This window comes from Heteronotia binoei, chromosome 6 (assembly GCF_032191835.1).
Source record: "Heteronotia binoei isolate CCM8104 ecotype False Entrance Well chromosome 6, APGP_CSIRO_Hbin_v1, whole genome shotgun sequence".
Taxonomy (NCBI): domain Eukaryota; kingdom Metazoa; phylum Chordata; class Lepidosauria; order Squamata; family Gekkonidae; genus Heteronotia; species Heteronotia binoei.
The window spans coordinates 120,735,331-120,756,925 of NC_083228.1; the positions used below are offsets into that span (position 1 = coordinate 120,735,331).

The window sequence follows — 21,595 nt, forward strand, 5'->3', positions numbered from 1 at the left end:
TCTGTCTGCAAGTTTTGAACAGGGCAACTCTGAGGGTTCTCAGCCTACTTCAGGATGCAGGGGGGAACCACTTAATTCCTGTTCTCAGAGAGGAGGCAAAAATCAAGTCATTTTTTGGGGGGGGCACATTCCTACTCATGCCTGTTGATGAGTACTATTCTGCCTCTTCCCCCCACACCTTACTTTATCTCTACAGCAGTTTTGAAACTACTTTTAAAATGATAGGGAATGTATATTTGAATTAGATGAATGCAGCTCCCCATAAATGCATCCATGGGTCTTTTGAAATTCCTAACAAAAAGTCTGCAGGCATGGATACCATTGCTGTGCCATCATTTACAGATCATTTTCTGCTGAGGAGGAAGCTCATTCCTAGGTCTACAGCTAAACCTACAGGATGCAGGTCTCAGACCAGAGCACCTGGTATCAAACTCCAAAACCTAACCCTGAGTGCAGGAAGGAGCCTAATACTGAGTCAGACAATTGACCTGCCAATTGTTATCTGTTTCAGCTGGTGGTAGTTTTCCAGGGTCTCAGGTGGAGGTCTTTCACATCACCTGCTACCAAATCCTTTTACCTGGAGATGCTGGGAAATGAACTTGGGAGATCTTGGAGTCATAGTAGATAACTCACTGAAAATGTTGGGACAGTGTGCAACTGCAATAAAACAAGCCAATGCTATGCTGCGGATTATTAGTCTGGAGATGAACTGTAGTTCTGGCAGGGTCCCCAGGTCCCACCTGGAGGTTGGCATTCTTTTAGTCTAGCCTATTCGACTGGGTTGTTATGAATGAAAATACGGGATAGCTCCAACACTGAGCTCCTTGGATAATGGATGGGCTATAATTGTGACCAGTGGAAATGAGAGAGAAATTAAAAATGCTGGAAATAAAGTGAGGACATCACAGATTTGTCCAGGTGATCGCCCTGTATCTCAAGAGTATCAGCAGCCTCTGACAAACTCCTAAGGAAAAGAGGGCCTTTCCCTATTGGCTAGAACAGCCACACAGGAAATCCTTTGAGGCACTTAAGAGATTGGTAACAATACCTTCTGAAGCGAACGCTGACAGACCGTCTCCCAGGTGATGCCGAATCCGTAGAGTTTCGGCCAAGACCCTGAAGGGGGTTCTGTGTTCTCAAAGGGATGCTGCTGAGCTGCCACCACAGAGGGAAGAAAAATGGAAAGAAATGCTTTTGCAGAAGGGAACTAACTCCATGGAAGCCTTGAAAACTTTGCCTCACTGCACGCCATGTCTGAAAGGTAGGAGAACAAAAGTAATTTTAGTCTTGGCACTATTGACTTGACACACTTTGCAAAACCGAGATAAGGTTACAGGATTGAGTATCTTTCTAAACATGCCGTTAGTGGCAACAGAATGGCGGAGACTGGCTCTCGTGCTTGGAAGGGAAAGAAGAAATATGTCACTTATTCATTACCGAATACAAATACCATCTCAGAAAAATGGATTATTTATGAAAAGTAGGCTCAAAACAGCCGGTTGAAGATGATACTAAGTAGGCAGCCATTATTGATAAGGCTGCTATGCCAGTAATATATCCACTGGCAATGGCTAATTGTACGTGATGTGGCTAATTATGTTAATTGTGCCTGAATTGCAAAGAAAGGAACATTTTCCACAGAGCAAGAAAATGAATACCCAAATGTTAGGACGATAATTCACCTCAGCCACACGTTAGAAGTGGGGGGGGGGCAGCGTGCATTAGGGAAATTGTTTCCAAATGGTTCTGTCATGATACTCAAAGGTTCTAATAAAACACAAAAGATATATTGTTGTGTATAAAGCTACAGGTGTGTATGTGGGGGGGTGGAAATAGTGCAAGTAGTGTTTAAAGTAAACGACCACCAGGTTCTTTGTGCTAGGTCTGTCTCCATCACCACAACAAACACGACTTCAGCCTGATTTTTAAACAGCACTTTGAAGCAGTCTGAGGTACTTGCTTCTTTATCATCATCATTTCTTTATTTATCTACTGCATTTTTCAACCTACCTTACGGCTAAGGCATTCTACAGTGGTTTACAGTTTGAAATGCTAAAATACAAAGATTAAATAATTGAAGAGCAGGATTCTTTCACGCTGTTGGTGGTTTCCTCAGGAGTTTTCGGGCTGGGGCTTCTCTAGCTTGGGCTTCTCCTGTCTAACTTTCCCCTCAGGGCTGGCAAGTATTTAAGAAATTGAGGGAATTTGGGAAGTATTTGGGGAAATGGAGAAGAAATCTCCTCTGCTAGATTCTCAGGCCTTTGGTGGGAACCTCAGTAGCTTTGGAACACATGACTCTGCCTTTTCCTAAGTCAGTATTGCCTAGTGACTGGCAATGGCTCCCCAGAGTCTCAGACAAAGGTTTTTCACATCACTTACTACCTGATCCTATTTTTAACTGGAGATGCCTGGGATTGAACTTTAAAATTTCTACATGCAAAGCAGATGCTCTAGTGCTGGGGTACAAACAGTTCTAATCCACCCTATTTCTTCACCATCGTTAGGATTGCCGACCAACCAGGGCCATAGTGGTCTGGTTATAATTTCAGTTTTCAGGCCAGTTGCCAGACAGGCCAAAAATATCTTTTACCAGTATGCCTTTGGTGAATATTTTCATTTTGCTCTGAGCTTCCCTCTTGGATCCAACCCAGACTCCTGAGATAGGGTTGCCAGGTCTGTGTTGAAAAATACCTGGAGATTTTGCGAGTGGATCTGGAGAAGGGAGGGGTTTGGGGAAGGAGGGGGCCTCAGCACGGTACAATGTCCTGGAGTCCACCCTTCAAAGCAGCCATTTTCTCCAGGGGAGCTCATCTCTGCCAGCTGGAGAGCAGTTGGAAAAATGGCAGATCTCCAGGTCCCACCTGGAGACTGGCAACTCTATGAGCTCTGCTAATTCTCTACCTGCCCAAAACCACTAGACCTCACCTTGAACCCTGCAAAAGACTTCTGAGCCTTGTCTGTAGCTTCAGACTCACTTTAGCCTCTACTCCCAGGTACCACATTTTGTTTCAAGAGTTGGCAACTCTACCTCACCACAGGTTTATCATGCATCTTGATAGGGTCATCAGGAACCTTCCTATCTACCCCTGCATAATGCGGGAGACTGTATACTCTGTCCCTAGGGTGGAATACAAATTTTTGGCAATGCGTTTTGTTTTTTTGTTTTTGGCCATAGAGATAAGAAATGACTGAAGTCACAAAGAGTCCTGCACTTCTAGCTATTGACTGAAATAACCCCTGTGTGGGATGGGAGAACCAGATAGCTAGCAAATGGGGTATCCCTCCTATTTTCTACAGTGCCCATCCCGGTTTTGTGCTATTGCTGGTTTCACACATGGGCTGGTGATCAGGGAGGAGGAGGAGGATTGGATTTATATGCTGCCCTTCGCTATCCAAAAGAGTCTCAGAGTAGTTTACAATGCCCTTTCCCTTCTCCTCCCCACAACAGACACTCTGTGAGGTAGGTGGGGCTGAGAGAGCTCTCCCAGAACTGCTCTTGAGCAGAACAGCCCTGAGAGAACTTGTGGCTGACACGGGTCATTGGCCTGATTCAACATGGCTTCTCTTATGATCTTATGTTCTTATGCTGACTGGGATCAAAAGACACACAGAGTTCTACCTAATTGCTACTCACATCTGACAAAGGGATCTTTGACTCTCGAAAACCCATACCCTGAAAATCTTGTTGGTCTCTAAGGTACTTCTGGACTCGAATCTAACTGTTCTATTGCTGACCAACATGGCTCCCATCTGAAACCAAGAACCAAGTTAGTTTTTATACCCTGCTTTTCACTACAGTCGCCTTCCCTTCCTCCCCCCACCACAGACACCCTGTGAGGTAGGTGGAGCTGAAAGAACTCCGAGAGAACTGTGACTGACCCAAGGTCACCCAGCTGGCTCCATGAAGGAGGAGTGGGGAATCAAACCCAGTGCTCCAGATTAGAGTCCACTGTTCTTAACCACTATACCACACTGGCTCTACTGATATATGATTATCTTATCACTGTACTTTTTTGCTGTCCAAGACTCCGGTCATAGGGTCTCAAATGACCTTCTGAAGTGCTTTCCCACACAACAAGGATAGCATGGAGGTATTTCTAGATGCACAGGGCATCTCTGCTTTCTCTTTGTTGTATTCAAATAAAATTGGAGACCAGTGGCACCTTAAAAGATAACACAATTCAATCTGGCATATTTTTTCCTATGCTTCCAGCAGATCCATGAAAGGTTCAACAGATGTGTTCATCTGCCTACTGGATGTTCACTTCATGCATATGATGAAGCTCACCCCAGATCCCAAAAACTTTATAAGGTGCCACTGGGCTCTTGTTCTATTTTGCCACTACAAATAATCATGGCTACCCATCAGAAATTAGCATCTTTGTTGTGTGAATATAGTCTTAAACTGAGCTTCCTTTGGTAATCTTGCTTTAGGAGCTGCCAGTACCAGACGCAGCCAAGATTCACCTAAAATGGCCAGATTGCAGCCTCAGGCTCTGGAGCAGTCTGGAGGAGGCTTTTCCTGCCCTTAACTGGCAAGGGTGGGAGCCATAGGCCACTACACTGGACAGCCCCACGTCATCTCAAGGCTGGCTCTGTTTGGCAGGCAAAGGTTTTAGTGGGCTCTACATATGGATTATGTTGTGCCCAGTCAACTCTAAACTGTGCAGTTTTTTATGGATCCTAGAGGCATCCTGCAGCTGCGAGTCCTCACTTGACTTTTTGGCTCAGATTCCTTCTTCGAGTTATCTCAGCTCTGCAGATCAGATTCTGTTTGGGCCTTCAGTGCTCATGGAGGCGCCCGTTCACCCCCTTCAGTTTTCGCTGGGTTATTTTGTCAGCAGTCTGGGTCAGTTCTCCTGGATCTTGTTGGCTGGTGGTCCCGAGGATCTGCAGTTTTTGGTACTGAAACCTTCCTGGTTTGCTGCTTTTTTTCCGGCTCACCTGAGGCTGCCAGCTGGGGTGGGTGCCTCGGTCCCAGAGCCTCATTGACTCACGGGACGCTCTTTGTTGGTGCCAGGGTTGGCCCTTCCACTAGGCTAATTAAGCATTTGCCTAGGGCGCTGGGCTGGGGGGCACCAAATTGCCCCACCTCCCAGTGCCCTAGGCAAATGCCAGCAGCAGCCTGGATTCACTTCACTTCCCTTCCACCGCACACCCTAGGGCCAGCCCTGGTTGGTGCCCAATCTTGGAGTGGGTTTCACACTCCTCTCCTGGTGAGTGAGTTTTTTTTCAATTAAGATTGTAGCATGCAATCAATAGCATTGTAGATTTAATATAGGTTTTTTTTTAAAAAAATAACAATTTGTTAAAGTATCTAGTAAAGCAAATAATTAATTGATCCAGTATATAGCATTTGTAGGATCACTTAATTGTAGTGGATGGGTATTTCAGAGTACTGTGCCTGAGGTTTGGCTATAGATGGTACATTTTGCTGCTGTTAGTCCTTCCTAATACTGGTTTTGTTGTTATAATTCTAACCCCCACTGCTGTCTACCCTCAGATTTTGCTTACCGAAAAACTTCAATAAGGTCAGTGGTGCTTTTTGGCCCCTGTGGTTTTTGTAGTAGATTTATAATTTATAGTTGCCACTTTGTTAATAGGTTCCTCTGTGTTCTAATTATGCCCTGTCTACAGCTACAGTAATTGGGTCAGCTTTTTCTAAGTGGTGAAATTTTCTACAAGCAGCTTAATTTAGTGTTCACAGACGGGGGGATATTTATTCTTAATTTTTTACTAGTTTGTTGTGAGCTTGTGGCGTAGTCATTTGGCAAGTTGCCTTCAAAGTGCTCTGTTCCCACCAGCAAACCCATCACAGCAGAGTCAGGGCTCCCCTGTGAAAAACTCGCCAGAAAAGGCAAGTGCACAGCCACCATGACTGTAACAAGACTGGCAAAAAGGTTGGCTAGGTCCCGCCTCCTACAAAACCCAGGCCCTCTTTGACCACAGTTTGCAGCAAGAAATTACTACAAGTCTGGGGGCAGCAACACTTGAACAGTCTCTGCCTCCGGCAAAGCCCCTGCCACAACCCCAGCATTGAAAATTCAGCCATCCCGCTAGCGGTTACACCGGCACTTTATCACCTATCAGAACACTTTGATCAAATGGGTGGGCAATCCTCATCAGCAATGCAGATCTAGGGTTGCCAGGTTCAACTCAGGAAACATCTGGAGACTTTGGGGATGGAGCTAGGAGACTTTAGGGATGGAGCCAGGAGCAAGAATATGACAAGCACGATTGAACTCTGAACAGACTTCTGACCATCCCATTTAAAGGGACCGTGCTCCTTTTAAACTGCCTTCCCTCCATTGGAAATAATGGAGGATGAAGGCACCTTCTTTTGTTGCTCATAGATTTGGACCTCCTGGTCCAATCTTTTTGAAACTTGGGAGGTTTATTGAGGAGAGGCACCAGAAAATCTATGCTATGCTGAAAATCTGGTGCCTCCATCTAAACACAGAGAGAGAGAGAGAGATTCTAACTCAGTATAAAGCAGATTCGTATGCTCTCACTCTCTTCATTGCAAGTAGGGTGGTGGGGTGGGGAGAAAACAGGTTCATTCATCCACTTTGTGTGACAGCAAATGGAGTGCAAAGGCATTTAACAACTGCTAATGCAAACGCATCTGTATGGAAACCTGTGAAGACTGAGTACTTCTTAGCAATAGTTCTGCAAGAGTGTCTGATCAGAAACTCCCCCTCTTCTTCACACTTAACTGTGAAGGCAGAAACAAGCAGTGCAATCCTAAACAGAGTTACATTCTCCTAAAACCATTCTTATTCCCAGCCTCCAAGAACCTCATGGTGGCATGCATTGTTCGTGACCCTTTCTTTGGAAAATTTGGTATAATTTCGAATGCATTTCACATTGTGTCGAGAATACCGAGTATGTATTTGGAATGTGTTTGAAATCATTTTGAATGTTCACAACTGGGGCTTGGATCCTATCCAGCATGAGCTAAAGCTGTAAGATGTAAGTGGTGGATAGCATTCCCCCCTCCCCAAGCTCTTTCCACTTTTTTTTTGCTAAGACTCCTATCTTAACTTGACACCCCAAATAGCTCCGCACAGGTCTATGGGACCCCCCAGAAACAGCAGAAGCATTAAGGAACTGCAATGGTATGGAATTTATTCACACTGCTGAACAAATCATCTGTGCAGGACCATAGCCAAGGTGTGGCTGGTGGATCTTCTCTTCCAGCCAGAATCATAAGTGGTCAACTTGACAACTTCCAGTTCAATAATGAAAGGCTGTTTTGTAGAATAGAAACTCTTAGCGGGGGGGGGGGGGGGCAAAATTGAGAAGGGAAGTTTTCCACTGGACTGCTTTTGCTTCAAACTCCACCCACCTGCTGCTGTTCCCTCTGGCTCAGGATGGATTTTCCAAGATAACAATCACGCCTTATGCTGAACTGATCCTGAAACGAATCCCTTTTTATCTGCCCTGGCTCTGAGAATGGCCTGCTGCCTGTAGGGAGCAGGAGGTAACTTAAGAATATGATTATTTATTTACACGAGGGGTTGTTAATGAGCAAGTAAACCCTTTGGGACTGTTCTTATTCAAGTTGTACATTTTTGACACCAACAATCCCATGATTTTGTGGTACACAGAGACACTTTGGGTCTCCTGACTGGGCTTGAAAGGTTTTGTTTCTTCATTCATTTCTTTGTTGGACTTAGCTCTGGGTTGGGAAATACCACAGGGCTGGCCCGAGACTGTCTGGCACCCTAGGCAAGGCTAACTTGTGGTGCCCCCCACCCCCACTGCACTGATAACATCACCAAGTCACATGGGGGTGCCCAATTTGGTGCTCCCAGAAGCTGGTATCTTAGGCAATTGCTTTGTTTGTCTAGTGGCAGGAGATTTTTTTTTGGGGGGGGGGGTATGGAGCCTGGGGAGGGAAGGGACTTCAGTGGGATATAATGGCATAGAGTCCACCCTTGAAATCAGCCATTTTCTCCAGGGGAACTGATCTTGGTCATCTAGAGATAAATCGTAATAGTGAGAGATCGCCAGGAACCACCTGGAGGTTAGCAACCCTAGGCCCACCTGAAAACAGCATTCTCACCTGGTATGAAAGGCTCAGTAGTGCCAAAGTCAGTGACTGAAGGACATGAATGTACACATTGGCCTAAAGATTATTGAGTTATCTATATTCCGACTTGTCCCCAGAGTCCTATTCCCAGGTAGCCTAAAATGCTAGCAACACCACCTGAAGAAAGACTTCTGTAACAAATTACAGTGGAAGAGGATGGAAAAGACCAAATACTATCAGTGTAGCAGATTTCTGTGAGACCATTAGTAAAATGAATTCTTCTCCAGAAGTAAGAACTGTGATTTATGATAACAACCTATTTCTCACTATAGGCAAAAGGAAGGAAATAATTCTGCCTAGGTAGACAGCATAATTTCATTTTTTCCCCTTAATGGCTGACCTAATCGTCTCCCAGTGGGGCCATACAAAGAGTCAGGCCAAGCCAATGGGCTTTCCAATTCCGGCATAAAGTTGGAATGCTTTAAAATACAGTAAGCTATAATTGTTTTAAATTGCATCCCATCTCTCCAGCCTCAATTAGTTTTCACTCACCCTAAAGAAGTAATAATAAAAGGAATCAGAGAAATAGAGCCGTCTAAGAGAACAAATCACCGTTCCTAGATTCCATTTTAAAATACTGTGACTGCATAGTTACAATCAATGCAAACCTAGCAAAAATATTGTTTCTTTTAAGGTAGGAAGTTATCTTATGCAGAAGTACAGACCACTGATCCATTTAGTCCAGTGATATAATAATAAGTATGTGACAGGAAGTCACATGTTATCAGAGTAACAGGAAGATGGTGATTCAGAATTAAGATCTCACCAGTGTCATGGTTAGGACTGTGAGCAGTAAACAAGGGGAAACAGGGATGAGAAACATAAGCCAAGCGTCATGAGGTGGACCATGAGGAGGAACAAGCCAGAGGTCAGAGCCATGGAAGAATCGCCATCATAAGAACATAAGAGAACATAAGAACATAAGAGAAGCCATGTTAGATCAGGCCAATGGCCCATCCAGTCCAACATTCTGTGTCACACAGCGGCCAAATATATATATATATATATATATATATATATATATATATATATATATATATACACACACACACACACACACACACACACTGTGGCTAATAGCCACTGATGGACCTCTGCTCCATATTTTTATCTAACCCCTTCTTGAAGGTGGCTATGCTTGTGGACGCCACCACCTCCTGTGGCAGTGAATTCCACATGTTAATCACCCTTTGGGTGAAAAAGTACTTCCTTTTATCCGTTTTAACCTGTCTGCTCAGCAATTTCATCGAATGCCCACGAGTTCTTGTATTGTGAGAAAGGGAGAAAAGTACTTCTTTCTCTACTTTCTCCATCCCATGCATTATCTTGTAAACTTCTATCATGTCACCCCTCAGTCGACGTTTCTCCAAGCTAAAGAGCCCTAAGCGTTTCAACCTTTCTTCATAGGGAAGGTGTTCCAGCCCTTTAATCATTTTAGTTGCCCTTTTCTGAACTTTCTCCAATGCTATAATATCCTTTTTGAGGTGCGGCGACCAGAACTGCACACAGTACTCCAAATGAGACCGCACCATCGATTTATACAGAGGCATTATGATACTGGCTGATTTGTTTTCAATTCCCTTCCTAATAATTCCCAGCATGGCGTTGGCCTTTTTTATTGCAAACGCACACTGTCTTGACATTTTCAGTGAATTATCTACCATGACCCCAAGATCTCTCTCTTGGTCTGTCTCTGCCAGTTCACACCCCATCAACTTGTATTTGTAGCTGGGATTCTTGGCCCCAATGTGCATTACTTTGCACTTGGCCACATTGAACCGCATCTGCCACGTTGACGCCCACTCACCCAGCCTCAACAGATCCCTTTGGAGTTCATCACAATCCTCTCTGGTTCTCACCACCCTGAACAATTTAGTGTCATCCGCAAATTTGGCCACTTCACTGCTCACTCCCAACTCTAAATCATTTATGAACAAGTTAAAGAGGATGGGACCCAGTACCGAGCCCTGCGGCACCCCACTGCTTACCGTCCTCCACTGCGAAGACTGCCCATTTATACTCACTCTCTGCTTCCTATTACTCAGCCAGTTTTTGATCCACAAGAGGACCTGTCCTTTTACTCCATGACTCTCAAGCTTTCTAAGGAGCCTTTGATGAGGAACTTTATCAAAAGCTTTCTGGAAGTCAAGGTAAACAACATCTATCGGGTCTCCTTTGTCCACATGTTTGTTCACCCCCTCAAAGAAATGTAACAGGTTAGTGAGGCAAGATCTTCCCTTGCAGAACCCATGCTGAGTCTTCCTCAATAACCCGTGTTCATCAATGTGCCTACTCATTCTGTCCTTGATAATGGTTTCTACCAACTTTCCCGGTATTGAAGTCAGACTGACTGGCCTGTAATTTCCCGGATCTCCTCTGGAACCCTTTTTAAAGATGGGGGTGACATTTGCTACCTTCCAGTCCTCAGGAACGGAGGCAGATTTCAATGAAAGATTACAGATTTTTGTTAGAAGATCCACAAGTTCAACTTTGAGTTCTTTCAGAACTCTCGGATGTATGCCATCCGGACCCGGTGACTTATTAGTTTTTAATTTGTCTATCAGTTGTAGGACCTCCTCTTTTGTCACCTCAATCTGACTCAGGTCTTTCAACACCCCTTCCAATATTAGTGGTTCTGGGGCGGGCAAACACTTCTCATCTTCCACGGTGAAGACGGAGGCAAAAAATGCGTTCAGCTTCTCAGCCATTTCCCCATCCTCCTTCAGTAATCCTTTTACCCCATGGTCATCCAAGGGCCCCACTGCTTCCCTGGCTGGTTTCCTACTTCTAATATATTTGAAGAAATTTTTATTGTTGGTCTTTATGTTTTTTGCAATATGCTCCTCATAGTCCCTTTTTGCCTGCCTGATCACAGTCTTGCATTTGATTTGCCACTGTCTGTGTTCCCTTTTATTAATCTCACTTGGACTGGTTTTCCACCGCTTAAAGGAGTCCTTCTTACCTTTTACAGCTTCCATTACTTTGTTTGTTAACCATGCTGGCCTCTTCTTATACCTGTTTGTGCCTTTCCTAACTTGTGGTATGTATTTTATCTGAGCTTCTAGGATTATAGTTTTAAATAGTCTCCAAGCTTCCCCAAGGGTTTTGACCGTATTTACCTTTCCTTTCAGTTTCCTCCTCACATGCCTCCTCATCTCAGAGAATTTACCCCTTTTACCCCTTTTAAAGGGGTAAGGATTTTGTCCTGCAGTGCTGAAGGATTTTGTCCTGCAATTCTGTTACTCCTCTCAGCATGCTACAAAAGAGAAGCAGATGTGGCACACCCATCCATTACACATTAGCAGCTGGCCCTGACAAAAAGCAGAAATATGTATATGGTGATTTTCATAAGTTTTTTCAACAAACAGGTGGATGGACATTCACACTACACACATACACAATTAGGGGACCCATAAGAAATTGTGTGAGGCATCTTTTTCCTCTTACTCCACTTCTGCTTCCCTGGCAGCCCCAATGGCCTCTCCCATGTCCCTGCTTCTTTTTCTTCTTCCTACCCACCAGCCAACCTACCTCTATATGTCCTCCTATCTTTAGCTTCCTCTCCTTCCATCTCCCTGGCTGCTTCTCCCTGGGAAAACTATGGCCACTGCTACCTGAACCAGGCCCAGTTACACAGTGGGGAACCTGTAGGGACTTGCAGAATGGACACCTCACTTTCCCCAGTGTCTTCTACCCACACTATTTCCTTTTTCTCTCCTTCTGGCAGCCTATACAGCCTATGCATCCTGTTTCCCTTGCTCCTTCCTAGCAACCCTACCCCAGACCCAACTCTGGCCAAAGATCACATCAAGCCTGAGTTCTGTTCTCAGGCACCTGTCTCATGAAGCAAGCTGATATGTCATACCAACTCAGCTTGGGTGACTGAGCTTTCACCAGCCTGCCTTGTAAGATGGGGATACCACATTTCAAAGAAATGTGTGGACAATCATGGATTTTATCATAAGCAACATGTTTCTACAACTCTTTGGCAAGCCAGCCTTGTCTACTGATGAGAGCATCAGACTAGTATCTGGAAATTTAAAAAAGGAAAAAAAGGTAAAGGTAGTCCCCTGTGCAAGCACCAGTCATTTCTGACTCTGGGGTGATGTCACATCACGACGTTTTCATGGCAAACTTTTTATGGGGTGGTTTGCCATTGCCTTCCCCAGTCATCTACGCTTTCCCCCCAGCAAGCTGGGTACTCAGGTCATGAGCAGAGAGCTCAGACTGCAGTACTGCAGCTTTACTACTCTGCGCCACTGGGCTGCTGCAGTATCTGGAAGACCCGAGGTCAAATCTCCACTCTGCCATGAAGCTTACTGTGCAATCTCATGCCTATCATTCTCTCTCTCTTTTTCTCACCCTACCTCACAGGAGTGTTGTGAGTTTAAAATGAAAGAAAAGATGAGCTGGGCTCCTTGGAGGAAGGGCAGGATAAAAATACACTAAATGAATCAATAATATCCAGGGGGCAGGTTTTTACAGTTAAAGTGCCTGTATGCATGGCTAGAGACAGAAATATATAAGGACATGCATTTTAAGCTCAGAAGCGCCTTCCTTAGATAAATAACTCCCTTATGTTACCTTTTACCTCCTGTCAAGCCGCTGGCCATGCTGAAGAGTCACAGCAGATAAAAGAGGATTTGTTTCAGGGTCACTGAAGCAGAACGTTGGTAATGTTCTTATAAAACCCGCCTTGCACCAGGAAGAATTGAAAGGGGGGCAAGCGTGGAGAAATTAGATGGATGGCATTTGGAGCACTACCCTTTTTGGAGGTCACTATCTTTTACTTTTTAAAAATGTTCCTATTCTGTGAATGAACTCTAGATCTTTAAATGAAGGTTGCCGTGTCACAAATTCTGCAGACGTGAAAAAGAAGACGACTGCAGATTTATACTCTGCCCTTCTCTCTGAATCAGAGACTCAGAGCGGCTTACAATCCCCTATATCTTCTCCCCTCACAACAGACACCCTGGGAGGTGGGTGGGGCTGAGAGGACTCTCACAGCAGCTGCCCTTTTAAGGCCAACTCCTGTGAAAGCTATGACTAACCCAAGGCCATTCCAGCAGCTGCAAGTGGAGGAGTGGTGAATCAAATCCAATTCTCCCAGATAAGAGTCCATGCACTTAACCACTTCACCAAATTGGCTCTCAGGCCCACATAACTCTGAGGCCCACATACTGTCATATATTTGCCAGTCCCCAAGTCCCAGCAGGGGATCTCACAGCTTTGCAGGCTCTTCCCTGCCTCCAGCCACCTGGCCAGTGGGGAGGAAGCCCTGCCCCAACAGCCACAATGTGCCTTTAAACCCTGGCAGGCTTAAAAGATACTTGCAACTTTTTGTGTTTGAGAACATGCATATGCCTTTAAATCTCAGTAGCAGGAAAGGAATGAGTGAGGTGAGCAGGCAGAGCTATGAGTGTGTGAAGCTGTGAGAAGACTACAGATTTATACTCCGCCCTTCTCTCTGAATCAGAGACTCCAAGCGGCTGTTAGCTGCCCTGAGTCCACTTGCGGAGAGGACGGGATAGAAATTTAAGGTAAATAAAAATAAATAAATAAATAAAAGAAGGGCAGAGAGCAGAGTCCCTCTGTTTTGCGTTCACTTCAGAAGTTGTTTCTATGGTAAAATGGATAGGAAAGAGTTAGCTAGAGCCTGATTATGGGACAGAGGAAAACTCCACCCCCTAGGCTGTTTTCCTTTCCTGTTCCTGGCTGAACAAGCTGGTTGACATACAGCAGATTGTTACATTCAACAGCTCCCATGAGTAAATTGCCCCAGTGAGATCACAAAAGTGTGGGCTTGCAAACTCTCTTTATTTTGGCTGCTTTGTGTGTGTGCATGTCCTTTAAAAAAAAACCCCATGCTTCCAAAGCCTGACAAAGGGACTTGTGGGGGTGGGGGGAGGGTATGACAAATTTCACTTTCATTTAGTGGAAGCACAGCGGCCAGGGTGGGCAAAAAAACGAAGAGGTTGAGGAAATGAAGACTGTATTCAGGGGAACTGCACTGCTGTGTTTTTTATTTATTTAGTGAATGAGAAAGTCTCCTGACTCCACCTCCAAAGTCCCCAGATATTCCCTGAGTCTAGGCTTCCCAACACCACCGCCCTGGTGGGGGACCCCTGAATTTGCAGCCTCCTCCCCCGCTCTCCAAAAATCCGAAAGCGGGGTGTGTGTAAGCCGAAATGCCCTCAAAACGAGGTTGGGGAATTAGTTAGGTGGGCACCTGGCTCACTAGGAATCTTTTTAACCGATATATACCAGGCTCAACCATCCAGAGGGTAATGCTCAATAAAAGGACTCTAATTTAATAAAAACCAATTGTAATTTATTTAGAATAATAGTTCTTCCACACAAGATAAAAATACAAAGCAATCACACATTCACACAGGTATAAGAAACACAGATAGATTGATAGGGGAACATATAAGGATAAACAGACAGGGTAATATTTACCTCTCGCAGACTTCAAGGAAGGCTCCGGTGGCGACAGTTGAGGGAATGGGGGAGGATCCGAAACTGATCAGGAATCGGGGATGGATCTATGCAGCGGAAGGTGGGTTGCTGATAGAAGCACACATGAGTGGAGTTGGGTCAGAGGTTAAATAGGCTCCCTTAGACCCCTTAGGGGAGGGGAGGTGACGGGGAGGAGGAAGGGGAGGCTCTGTGATGACCATGAAGGATGGACATTAGCAGAGCCAATGGCGAGCCCCTTGGTGACACCTAATTGGGTGTTTGCTTTGACCAATGAACTTCACCTTCGTCCTGGGCAACCTGGAAACTTCCAGGTTGCGACAAGGCCTGGGGCGGCTCCAAGGGTGTCAGTATGGAAATGGCAAGGTATTTGGGATTAAGTGGGCTTATTTGGGAAGATGACAATAGGGAATCAAATATTGACCTAGGTATCCCCGGTGTGGACAAAAGACTTAGTTGTGACAGGAGATGTTCTTCCTCTTTTCTCATCATCTTCTGAGCAGCCGTCTTTGTTCTGGGTTTCGTTAGACAAAAGGCTTGAGTGGTCTGGCAGGGTATGCTTGGATAAGCTTGATCGCCTTATGCAAAAGCTGAAGCAGATGCTGGAGATGGAATCAGGAAAGCAAGATGGATTCTTGTGGTGTTAGCCTTTGGTTCATGGAAACAGGCTGGAAACATGGTGGCCTGGCTTCTTCCACTGCAGCGGCCAAGACTGGGCACACGAGCAGAGTTCTGGCTAACACGCATCCAGAGGTGTAGAATGCAAAGCTGCTACATAAGCCTTAGAAGCTGTGGGCAAAGTCCACTTCTTAGAGCAGATGTGTGAGAGTCAAATCTCCAGGCACCCTGGCAACCATACTGGTGATCACGATGTCCATATGTATGAAAAGTAGGGGGCTTTCCTTACAGGGGAGGGGGAGAACATGCGTGTAGGCATCATATAGTTGTAGAGCTCCTGATCCGTTTGTAAAATGTGTGCCTTTAAGGCTGCGCAGGAAACAGGAAGGGCTTCATTGGAAAGGGTCAGTAATAGTTTCCATGGAGAACGGCCCCTCCCTTTCTTTTGCTTTCGTTTTCACGCAAGTAGAGTTCTGCAGGAAGAAGATCTAGTAAGTATTTGTGTGTGAGAGAGAGGGAGGGGGCAGGGGATTCCCTGGTTTGGAGGCCCTCCCCACCTTTAGAAAGTGTGGGGGGAGGGAAATGTCTACTGGGCACTCTATTATTCCCTATGGAGAACAATTCCCATAGGGAATAATAGGGAATTGATCTGTGGGTATTGGGGGCTCTGAGGGGGCTATTTTTTGAGGTAGAGGCACCAAATATTTAGTATAGCATTTAGTGCCTCTCCCCAAAATACCTCCCAAGTTTCAAAATGATTCAACCAGAAGGTCCAATTCTATGAGCCCCAAAAGATGGTGCCCCTATCCTTAATTATTTCCTATGGAAGAAAGGCATTTTAAAATGTGTGCTGTCCCTTTAAATGTGATGGCCAGAACTCCCTTGGAGTTCAATTATGCTTGTCACACCCTTGTTCCTGGCTCAACCCCCAATGTCTCCTGGCTCCACCCCCAAAGTCCCCAGATTTTTCTTTAATTGGACTTGGCAACCCTACCTGAATCAGACCTGGCCATCCTATATTGTTGTTCATTACAGTACCATACTAGAATGTGGGAGACCCAGGTCAGAATTCTCACTCTGCCAGGGAACATCACTGGGTGATCCTGGGCCTGCCACTCTTTCAGCCTGACCTGCCTCACCTCTGCACTGATCCTTAGTGCGTAAGATGACAACCCTAATCAAGATCCTCGTCATCTACTCTGCCAGTGCCTCTCCAGTGTCTCAGGAAGAGCTCTTTCATGTCATCTTGTGTCTGATTTTTTTAACTGGAGATGCTGTGAACTGAATTTAGGACTTTCTGCAGGCAAAGCCAATGTTCTACCACTGAGCCATGGCTCTGCTATGATGTGCCAGTGGTAATATGAAGACTGTAATATGAAGAAAAGTCATCACAAGGCACAAGTCAAAGAGAGTCCAGAGCATCACACAGCAGCAGTCCTCTGATGTGCCTATATGGATAGCAACAAAGCAGTAAATTTCATGCCTTTATTGACTTAATTATAGATGGATGTAAAAATAGTTTTCCAATCCAGTTGCAGAAGCCCTTCAACCCCCTCATAGTTTCATTGATTGATGTTCCCACACTGTTATTATTCCTGGAAAGGTTAAAAGACAGGAAGCCTCTCTTTCTCCTTTTTCCCTTTCATGATGTGTGGGTAGAGGGTTGATTGGTGAAATCATACAGGGGAGGCTAATTTTATTTTCTTTCTTCCACCAATCCAATCAAAGTCCTGCACCTATTTAAAAACGCAATTTTCAAATGATCAAATCACTGATCTCCCAATGTCATGTCTCATTTGTCTCTTTAATATTTCACAAGTCGTAGGCTGAATTCATATGTGACACTGATGAGGTCAAGGGATTCCCTGTGTGAATTTTAGGTTGCCAACTCCAAGTTGGAAAATTCCTGGTGATTTTTGGGGGGTGGAGCTTCGGGAAGGTAGGGTTTGGGAAGGGGAGGGAACTTAGCATGGTATAATCCCATGGAGTTCACCCAGCAAAGGATCCATTTTCTCCAGGGGAACTGATATCAGTCATCTGTTGTAATTCCAAGATATCTCTAGGCCCCACCTGGAGGGCCACAACTCTAGTGACTTTGCACAGGTTCAAGTAGGGTTGCTAAGTCCTCTTCATCCCCCAGCAGGGGACATTGTGCGCGCACTCTGCGACACAATGACGTGGCCCAGAAGTGATGTAATCAAAATGGCAGCGCCTGTGCGGGGTCGCTCTAGGCATTTCTGGGAAAACTCTATGGTTTTTACGAACACTCTAGCCACTTGAGAGGTTAAAACTCTATGGCACCTATTGCACCATCGAGTTTTACCTCCCAGATGGCTAGAGCATCTGGGAAAACCATAGAGTTTTCCTGGAAACACCTAGAGCGGCCCCGTGTCATGACCCGGACCTTCAGGTAGAGACGGGCGGCTGCTGTTGCCCTGGCAATCGGCCAGGACGCTGGCAGCCGGCTACGGTGCTTTCAAGGAGCAGCACAAGCGTTATCTAGCAGTCCTAATTAGTCCCTACCATAAATCAGTCCAGCCGAAGGGAGAAGCAGGGCGCGTCGTCACAGGAATGCAGTGGGTCAAAAGCCAGAGAAAGCAAGCCGAATATATTCAAAGTACCTAAGCCAGTCCACAGAGCAAAAGCAGAGTCCAGTTCCAAGTCCAAGATTCAAGCCGGGTCAGGAGCAAACGGGTTCTCTCAGCAGGCAAGAGGGTGCAGGGCGTGGTCACGTCCGAGGAGGATCGTTCGTTGCCAGCACAGTTTGCCCTAAGGCCAGGACTACAGATATACTGTGCTGGCTTGTTAACTCGTTAGTACTCCGGGCTTAGATCTCTCCTCCCACGCATGCGTGCTTCTTTCCGTCTGTCTTTGAACTCCTGCCGTCTCCTTTCACGGAGCCGGCTCACAGGTGGCGGGGATTCAGGAGGTGATGCACTAGGGCCCGGTGTGGCCTGATCAGTTTCAGGAGGGGATGAGCTAGGGCCTGGTGTGGCCTGATCAGTTTCAGGTGGCTCCTGCTCTGGGTTAGCAAGGGCTGGGTCTGGTGCAGGTATGACACCCCGCACAAGAGCCGCCATTTTGTTGACATCACTTCCAAGTGACGTCATCATGCCAGTGATGCGGAGAGAGGTTCCCCTCGCTGGCCCAATGTGGGCCGGCAGGTTGAGAACCTCCCGGGCGGGAGACTCCGGTTGAGAACCTCCCGGGTTGGCAGCCCTAGGTTCAAGTTATTGCTTAAACTGCTGACACCCATTCAAGAGTGCTTAAGGCTAAACTAGTTGACATTGGTGCCTCTGGGGACACCCCAAGGACCCACTACCATTCCTCACTCTGTGGGGGTCCCGACCAGATTCAGGCTCCATACTGCAGTTAAAAGGAATTCCCAGTGGGAACTCATTCCTAAAAAATAGTGGGGCATTTGGCAATCTCCCAGGTTCACTATATTGTTTAGTTAGGCCTTTAGTTAGTATGCCACAGATCTGTAGGCCCTGCAGGCAGGGGTCATTTTGTAGAAAAATAGATGGCAAAACTCATTAGCATAACTCATTAGCTTATGCCCCCCTAGTCGAAAGCAACCCGATGCCAGAAAGCAGGCCTTGCTCACCTGGGGCTCTCCTGGGCTGCCCCCCCCAGTCAAAAGGCCAGCAAGCCACCCACTGCCCAAAATCACATAAAAAGTGGAGAAATGGTGGTACGGGCTTCTCCAGGGGTTAATGAGGGCTGCTGGGGGTGTGGCAAAGCCCCTGGTGGCTGGCTTGCTGCCTGTTCTCCTAATCCAGGGATTGTTATGCAGCTGCACTTACTACTCGATGGACAAGATAGGTGGGGAGGAAGAGAGGGGACCATCAGAAAGATTCAGGAGTTGGACTCCTGTGAGCTCCTGCTGAATCTGAGGCCTGATTGCAGGTATCATCAATTATATTTTAAATATCACCTTAGAAGCTCAGGGCAGTGTATAAGGTTCTCCCCAACTATGTCCAACTCCTCACAACCCTGTTAGGCTGAGACTGATGTGGGCTAAGGTCACGCAATGAGAATGAGGATTTGAACTGAGGTCCTCCCAGTCTTAGCCTGACATTCTAACCCCTGAGCTGCATTGCGCTGGTGCACAAACTTAAGCATCTGTCATGATTTTGTACAAGTTGCAGCACTGTCTTCCTAATCGATTCATTAAGAAGGCTTTGAGCAGTGCCAGTATCATGTTTAAACAAGGATATATGCTCTTGCTTAGAGGGAAAACACCATTACCATCCTTATCAGAGCATTTTACAGTTCCCTCATGCACCTGTTATAATCATGTTTTGTGACAGATCATGGGGCTCGTACAATAACGGGAGTGTGGTATGCTACATCTGCTGTGCTAGTGAAGATCAAAATGAATATCCATCAAGGCATTCTTCAGCAGACGTCTCTGAATTTTAGAGATGTTCATTTGTTTGAAATCACAACATGGAATGTTGTACCATTTATGCAATAAAAAATAAATCTGTATTGATTCTCATGCCCACCAAAAAAATGAACTGTATAAGCTCATCGAGCACCTGTCCAAACTCTTATGGGTCAGATTTAGCTCCAGAAGAGAAGAGGAGAGATTGGACTGGACTGGACTGATTTATACCCCACCCTTTACTTGGAGTCTCAGAGCAGTTTACAATCTCCTTTCCCTTCCTCTCCCCCTCTTCACAACAGACACCCTGTGAGGTAGGTGGGTCTGAGTGAGCCCTTTTGAGAACAGCTCTTGAGAGAACACTTTGGGCGTTTTTGCACTCACCTTCAGCCGGCGCAACCCCCCTCTTCACCGCGCAGGATCTGCGCGGATTTCGCAAGTAAAGCCGCGGAGCAGCCGGAAGCGCCGGAAACTCCCGGCGCTTTTGCAGCGCAAACGTAAACCGCCAAAAAGCAGTTTCCGTTTGCGCAGCTTTTGTGCCGGGAGTTTCCGGCTCTTTCGGCTGCTCCGCGCAGATCCTGCGCGGTGAAGAGGGGCGTCGCGCCGGCTGAAGGTGAGTGCGAAAACGCTCATTGAGAAAACTTGTGACTGACTCAAGGTCACATCAGCAGATGCATTTAGAGGAGTGGAGAATCAAACCTAGTTCTCCCAGATTAGAGCCATTGCTCCTAATCACTAACCAAACTGGCCCTCAAGGTGCAATCTCATACACACCCTTCACCCAAAGGTGTTTATTTAACTAATGCGTTGAGTTCTGACTTTTTAGGAAAATAGATTTAGGTAATCTTCATTCCAAATTGGGATATCAGTCTGTTACTACTTATTAACCTCTAGGATGGAATTTGCAGTGGTTTCACTACTGGAACAGAGAGGCAACATTTTGATTGGGTTCTCTCTCACAACCCAAAGATCACTTTCCTAATCAGTCACTTCAAATTCAGACTAGAGTTTTAACATTTCTGGAAATTTTGACACCACTGGGGGAAAAACCTGTTTTATACTGTTGGTTTGTTTATTTAACTGGAAAATAAAAATTTAAACATGGGTGGGGGGGAGACTGAAATATATGTAATATATTGCTTTGTTAACAAACTTGCTTTAGCTACATTGTACTACTTGGCATTTTTATGGAATTTAAAAATTAAAGCTTTCAAGAAGCAAAATTATAAGTCTACCCAATATTTGAGCACAAGAGTGCATCTTCATATTATATATGACTAAAACCGTCTCTTTAAAATAATTCTACTCATTCTAAAATAGAAAATATTTCACAGGAATTTTTCCATTACTCCTCCATATTTCAAGTTTTCTCATTGGAAAGACTGAAGGGTGGGGGGAGTCCTCTTTTTCATTTCTCTAATTCAGACCCTGTCCAGTGCAGTTCACTGTTACAGGCAGAGCATGTGCATAGGTAGACTTTTACTCAGGTCAAGCATTAGTACCATCTTTGCAAAAGATAGTTTACTAAAAGCCACAATATAACTGTGCATTCCTCCAAGATCATTTTAGCACCACATTTCACAGTATCCTGTACTCCTCCACACACAACGTAACATCGGAGCATTAGGACCTCTCCTTGCTTTTTGGATGCTTAAAATGATTTCAGCAATTGTATAGCATTCACAAGACACAGGTGCCTGCCCTGGTGAGCAGGTCTGCTGTTGTATTAGGTTTACATTGGTGTAATCTCCTCCAAGGAGAAGCAGCCTAATGTTTCTGCATCTATACCCTGCAGTACTTCTTCAATACCACTTGGGGTGCTATGGATTCAGTCTTGGGGCTGCTTTAGGGAGCGAAGATTAGACTATCTAAGGGCCTAACTACAGGAAACATTGGGCGTTTTCGCACTCACCTTAATCAGCAGCGACCCCCCCCCTCTTCACCGCGCAGGATCTGCGCGGATTTCGCACTAATTGCCGCGGAGCACCCGGAAGAGCCGGAAAGTCCCGCGGCTT

At 45.6% G+C, this 21,595-nt stretch overlaps 1 protein-coding gene across 6 annotated transcripts in view; it reads left to right on the forward strand.

Annotated features, from left to right (window-relative positions):
- The first annotated feature begins 622 nt into the window (after positions 1 to 622).
- The window catches only part of LOC132574195 (probable U2 small nuclear ribonucleoprotein A'), a 41,929-nt gene continuing 20,956 nt past the window's right edge, over positions 623 to 21,595 (forward strand). For 2 of the 6 annotated variants that reach the window (XM_060242453.1, XM_060242454.1), the window contains exon 1: positions 1,053 to 1,261. In XM_060242453.1, coding sequence (XP_060098436.1) covers positions 1,251 to 1,261 — 11 coding nt within the window. In that variant the 5' untranslated portion in view covers positions 1,053 to 1,250. Of the gene's footprint in view, positions 1,262 to 21,595 lie in introns of all 6 variants that reach the window. The other 4 variants (XM_060242451.1, XM_060242450.1, XM_060242456.1 and 1 more) reach the window with 4 other exon arrangements.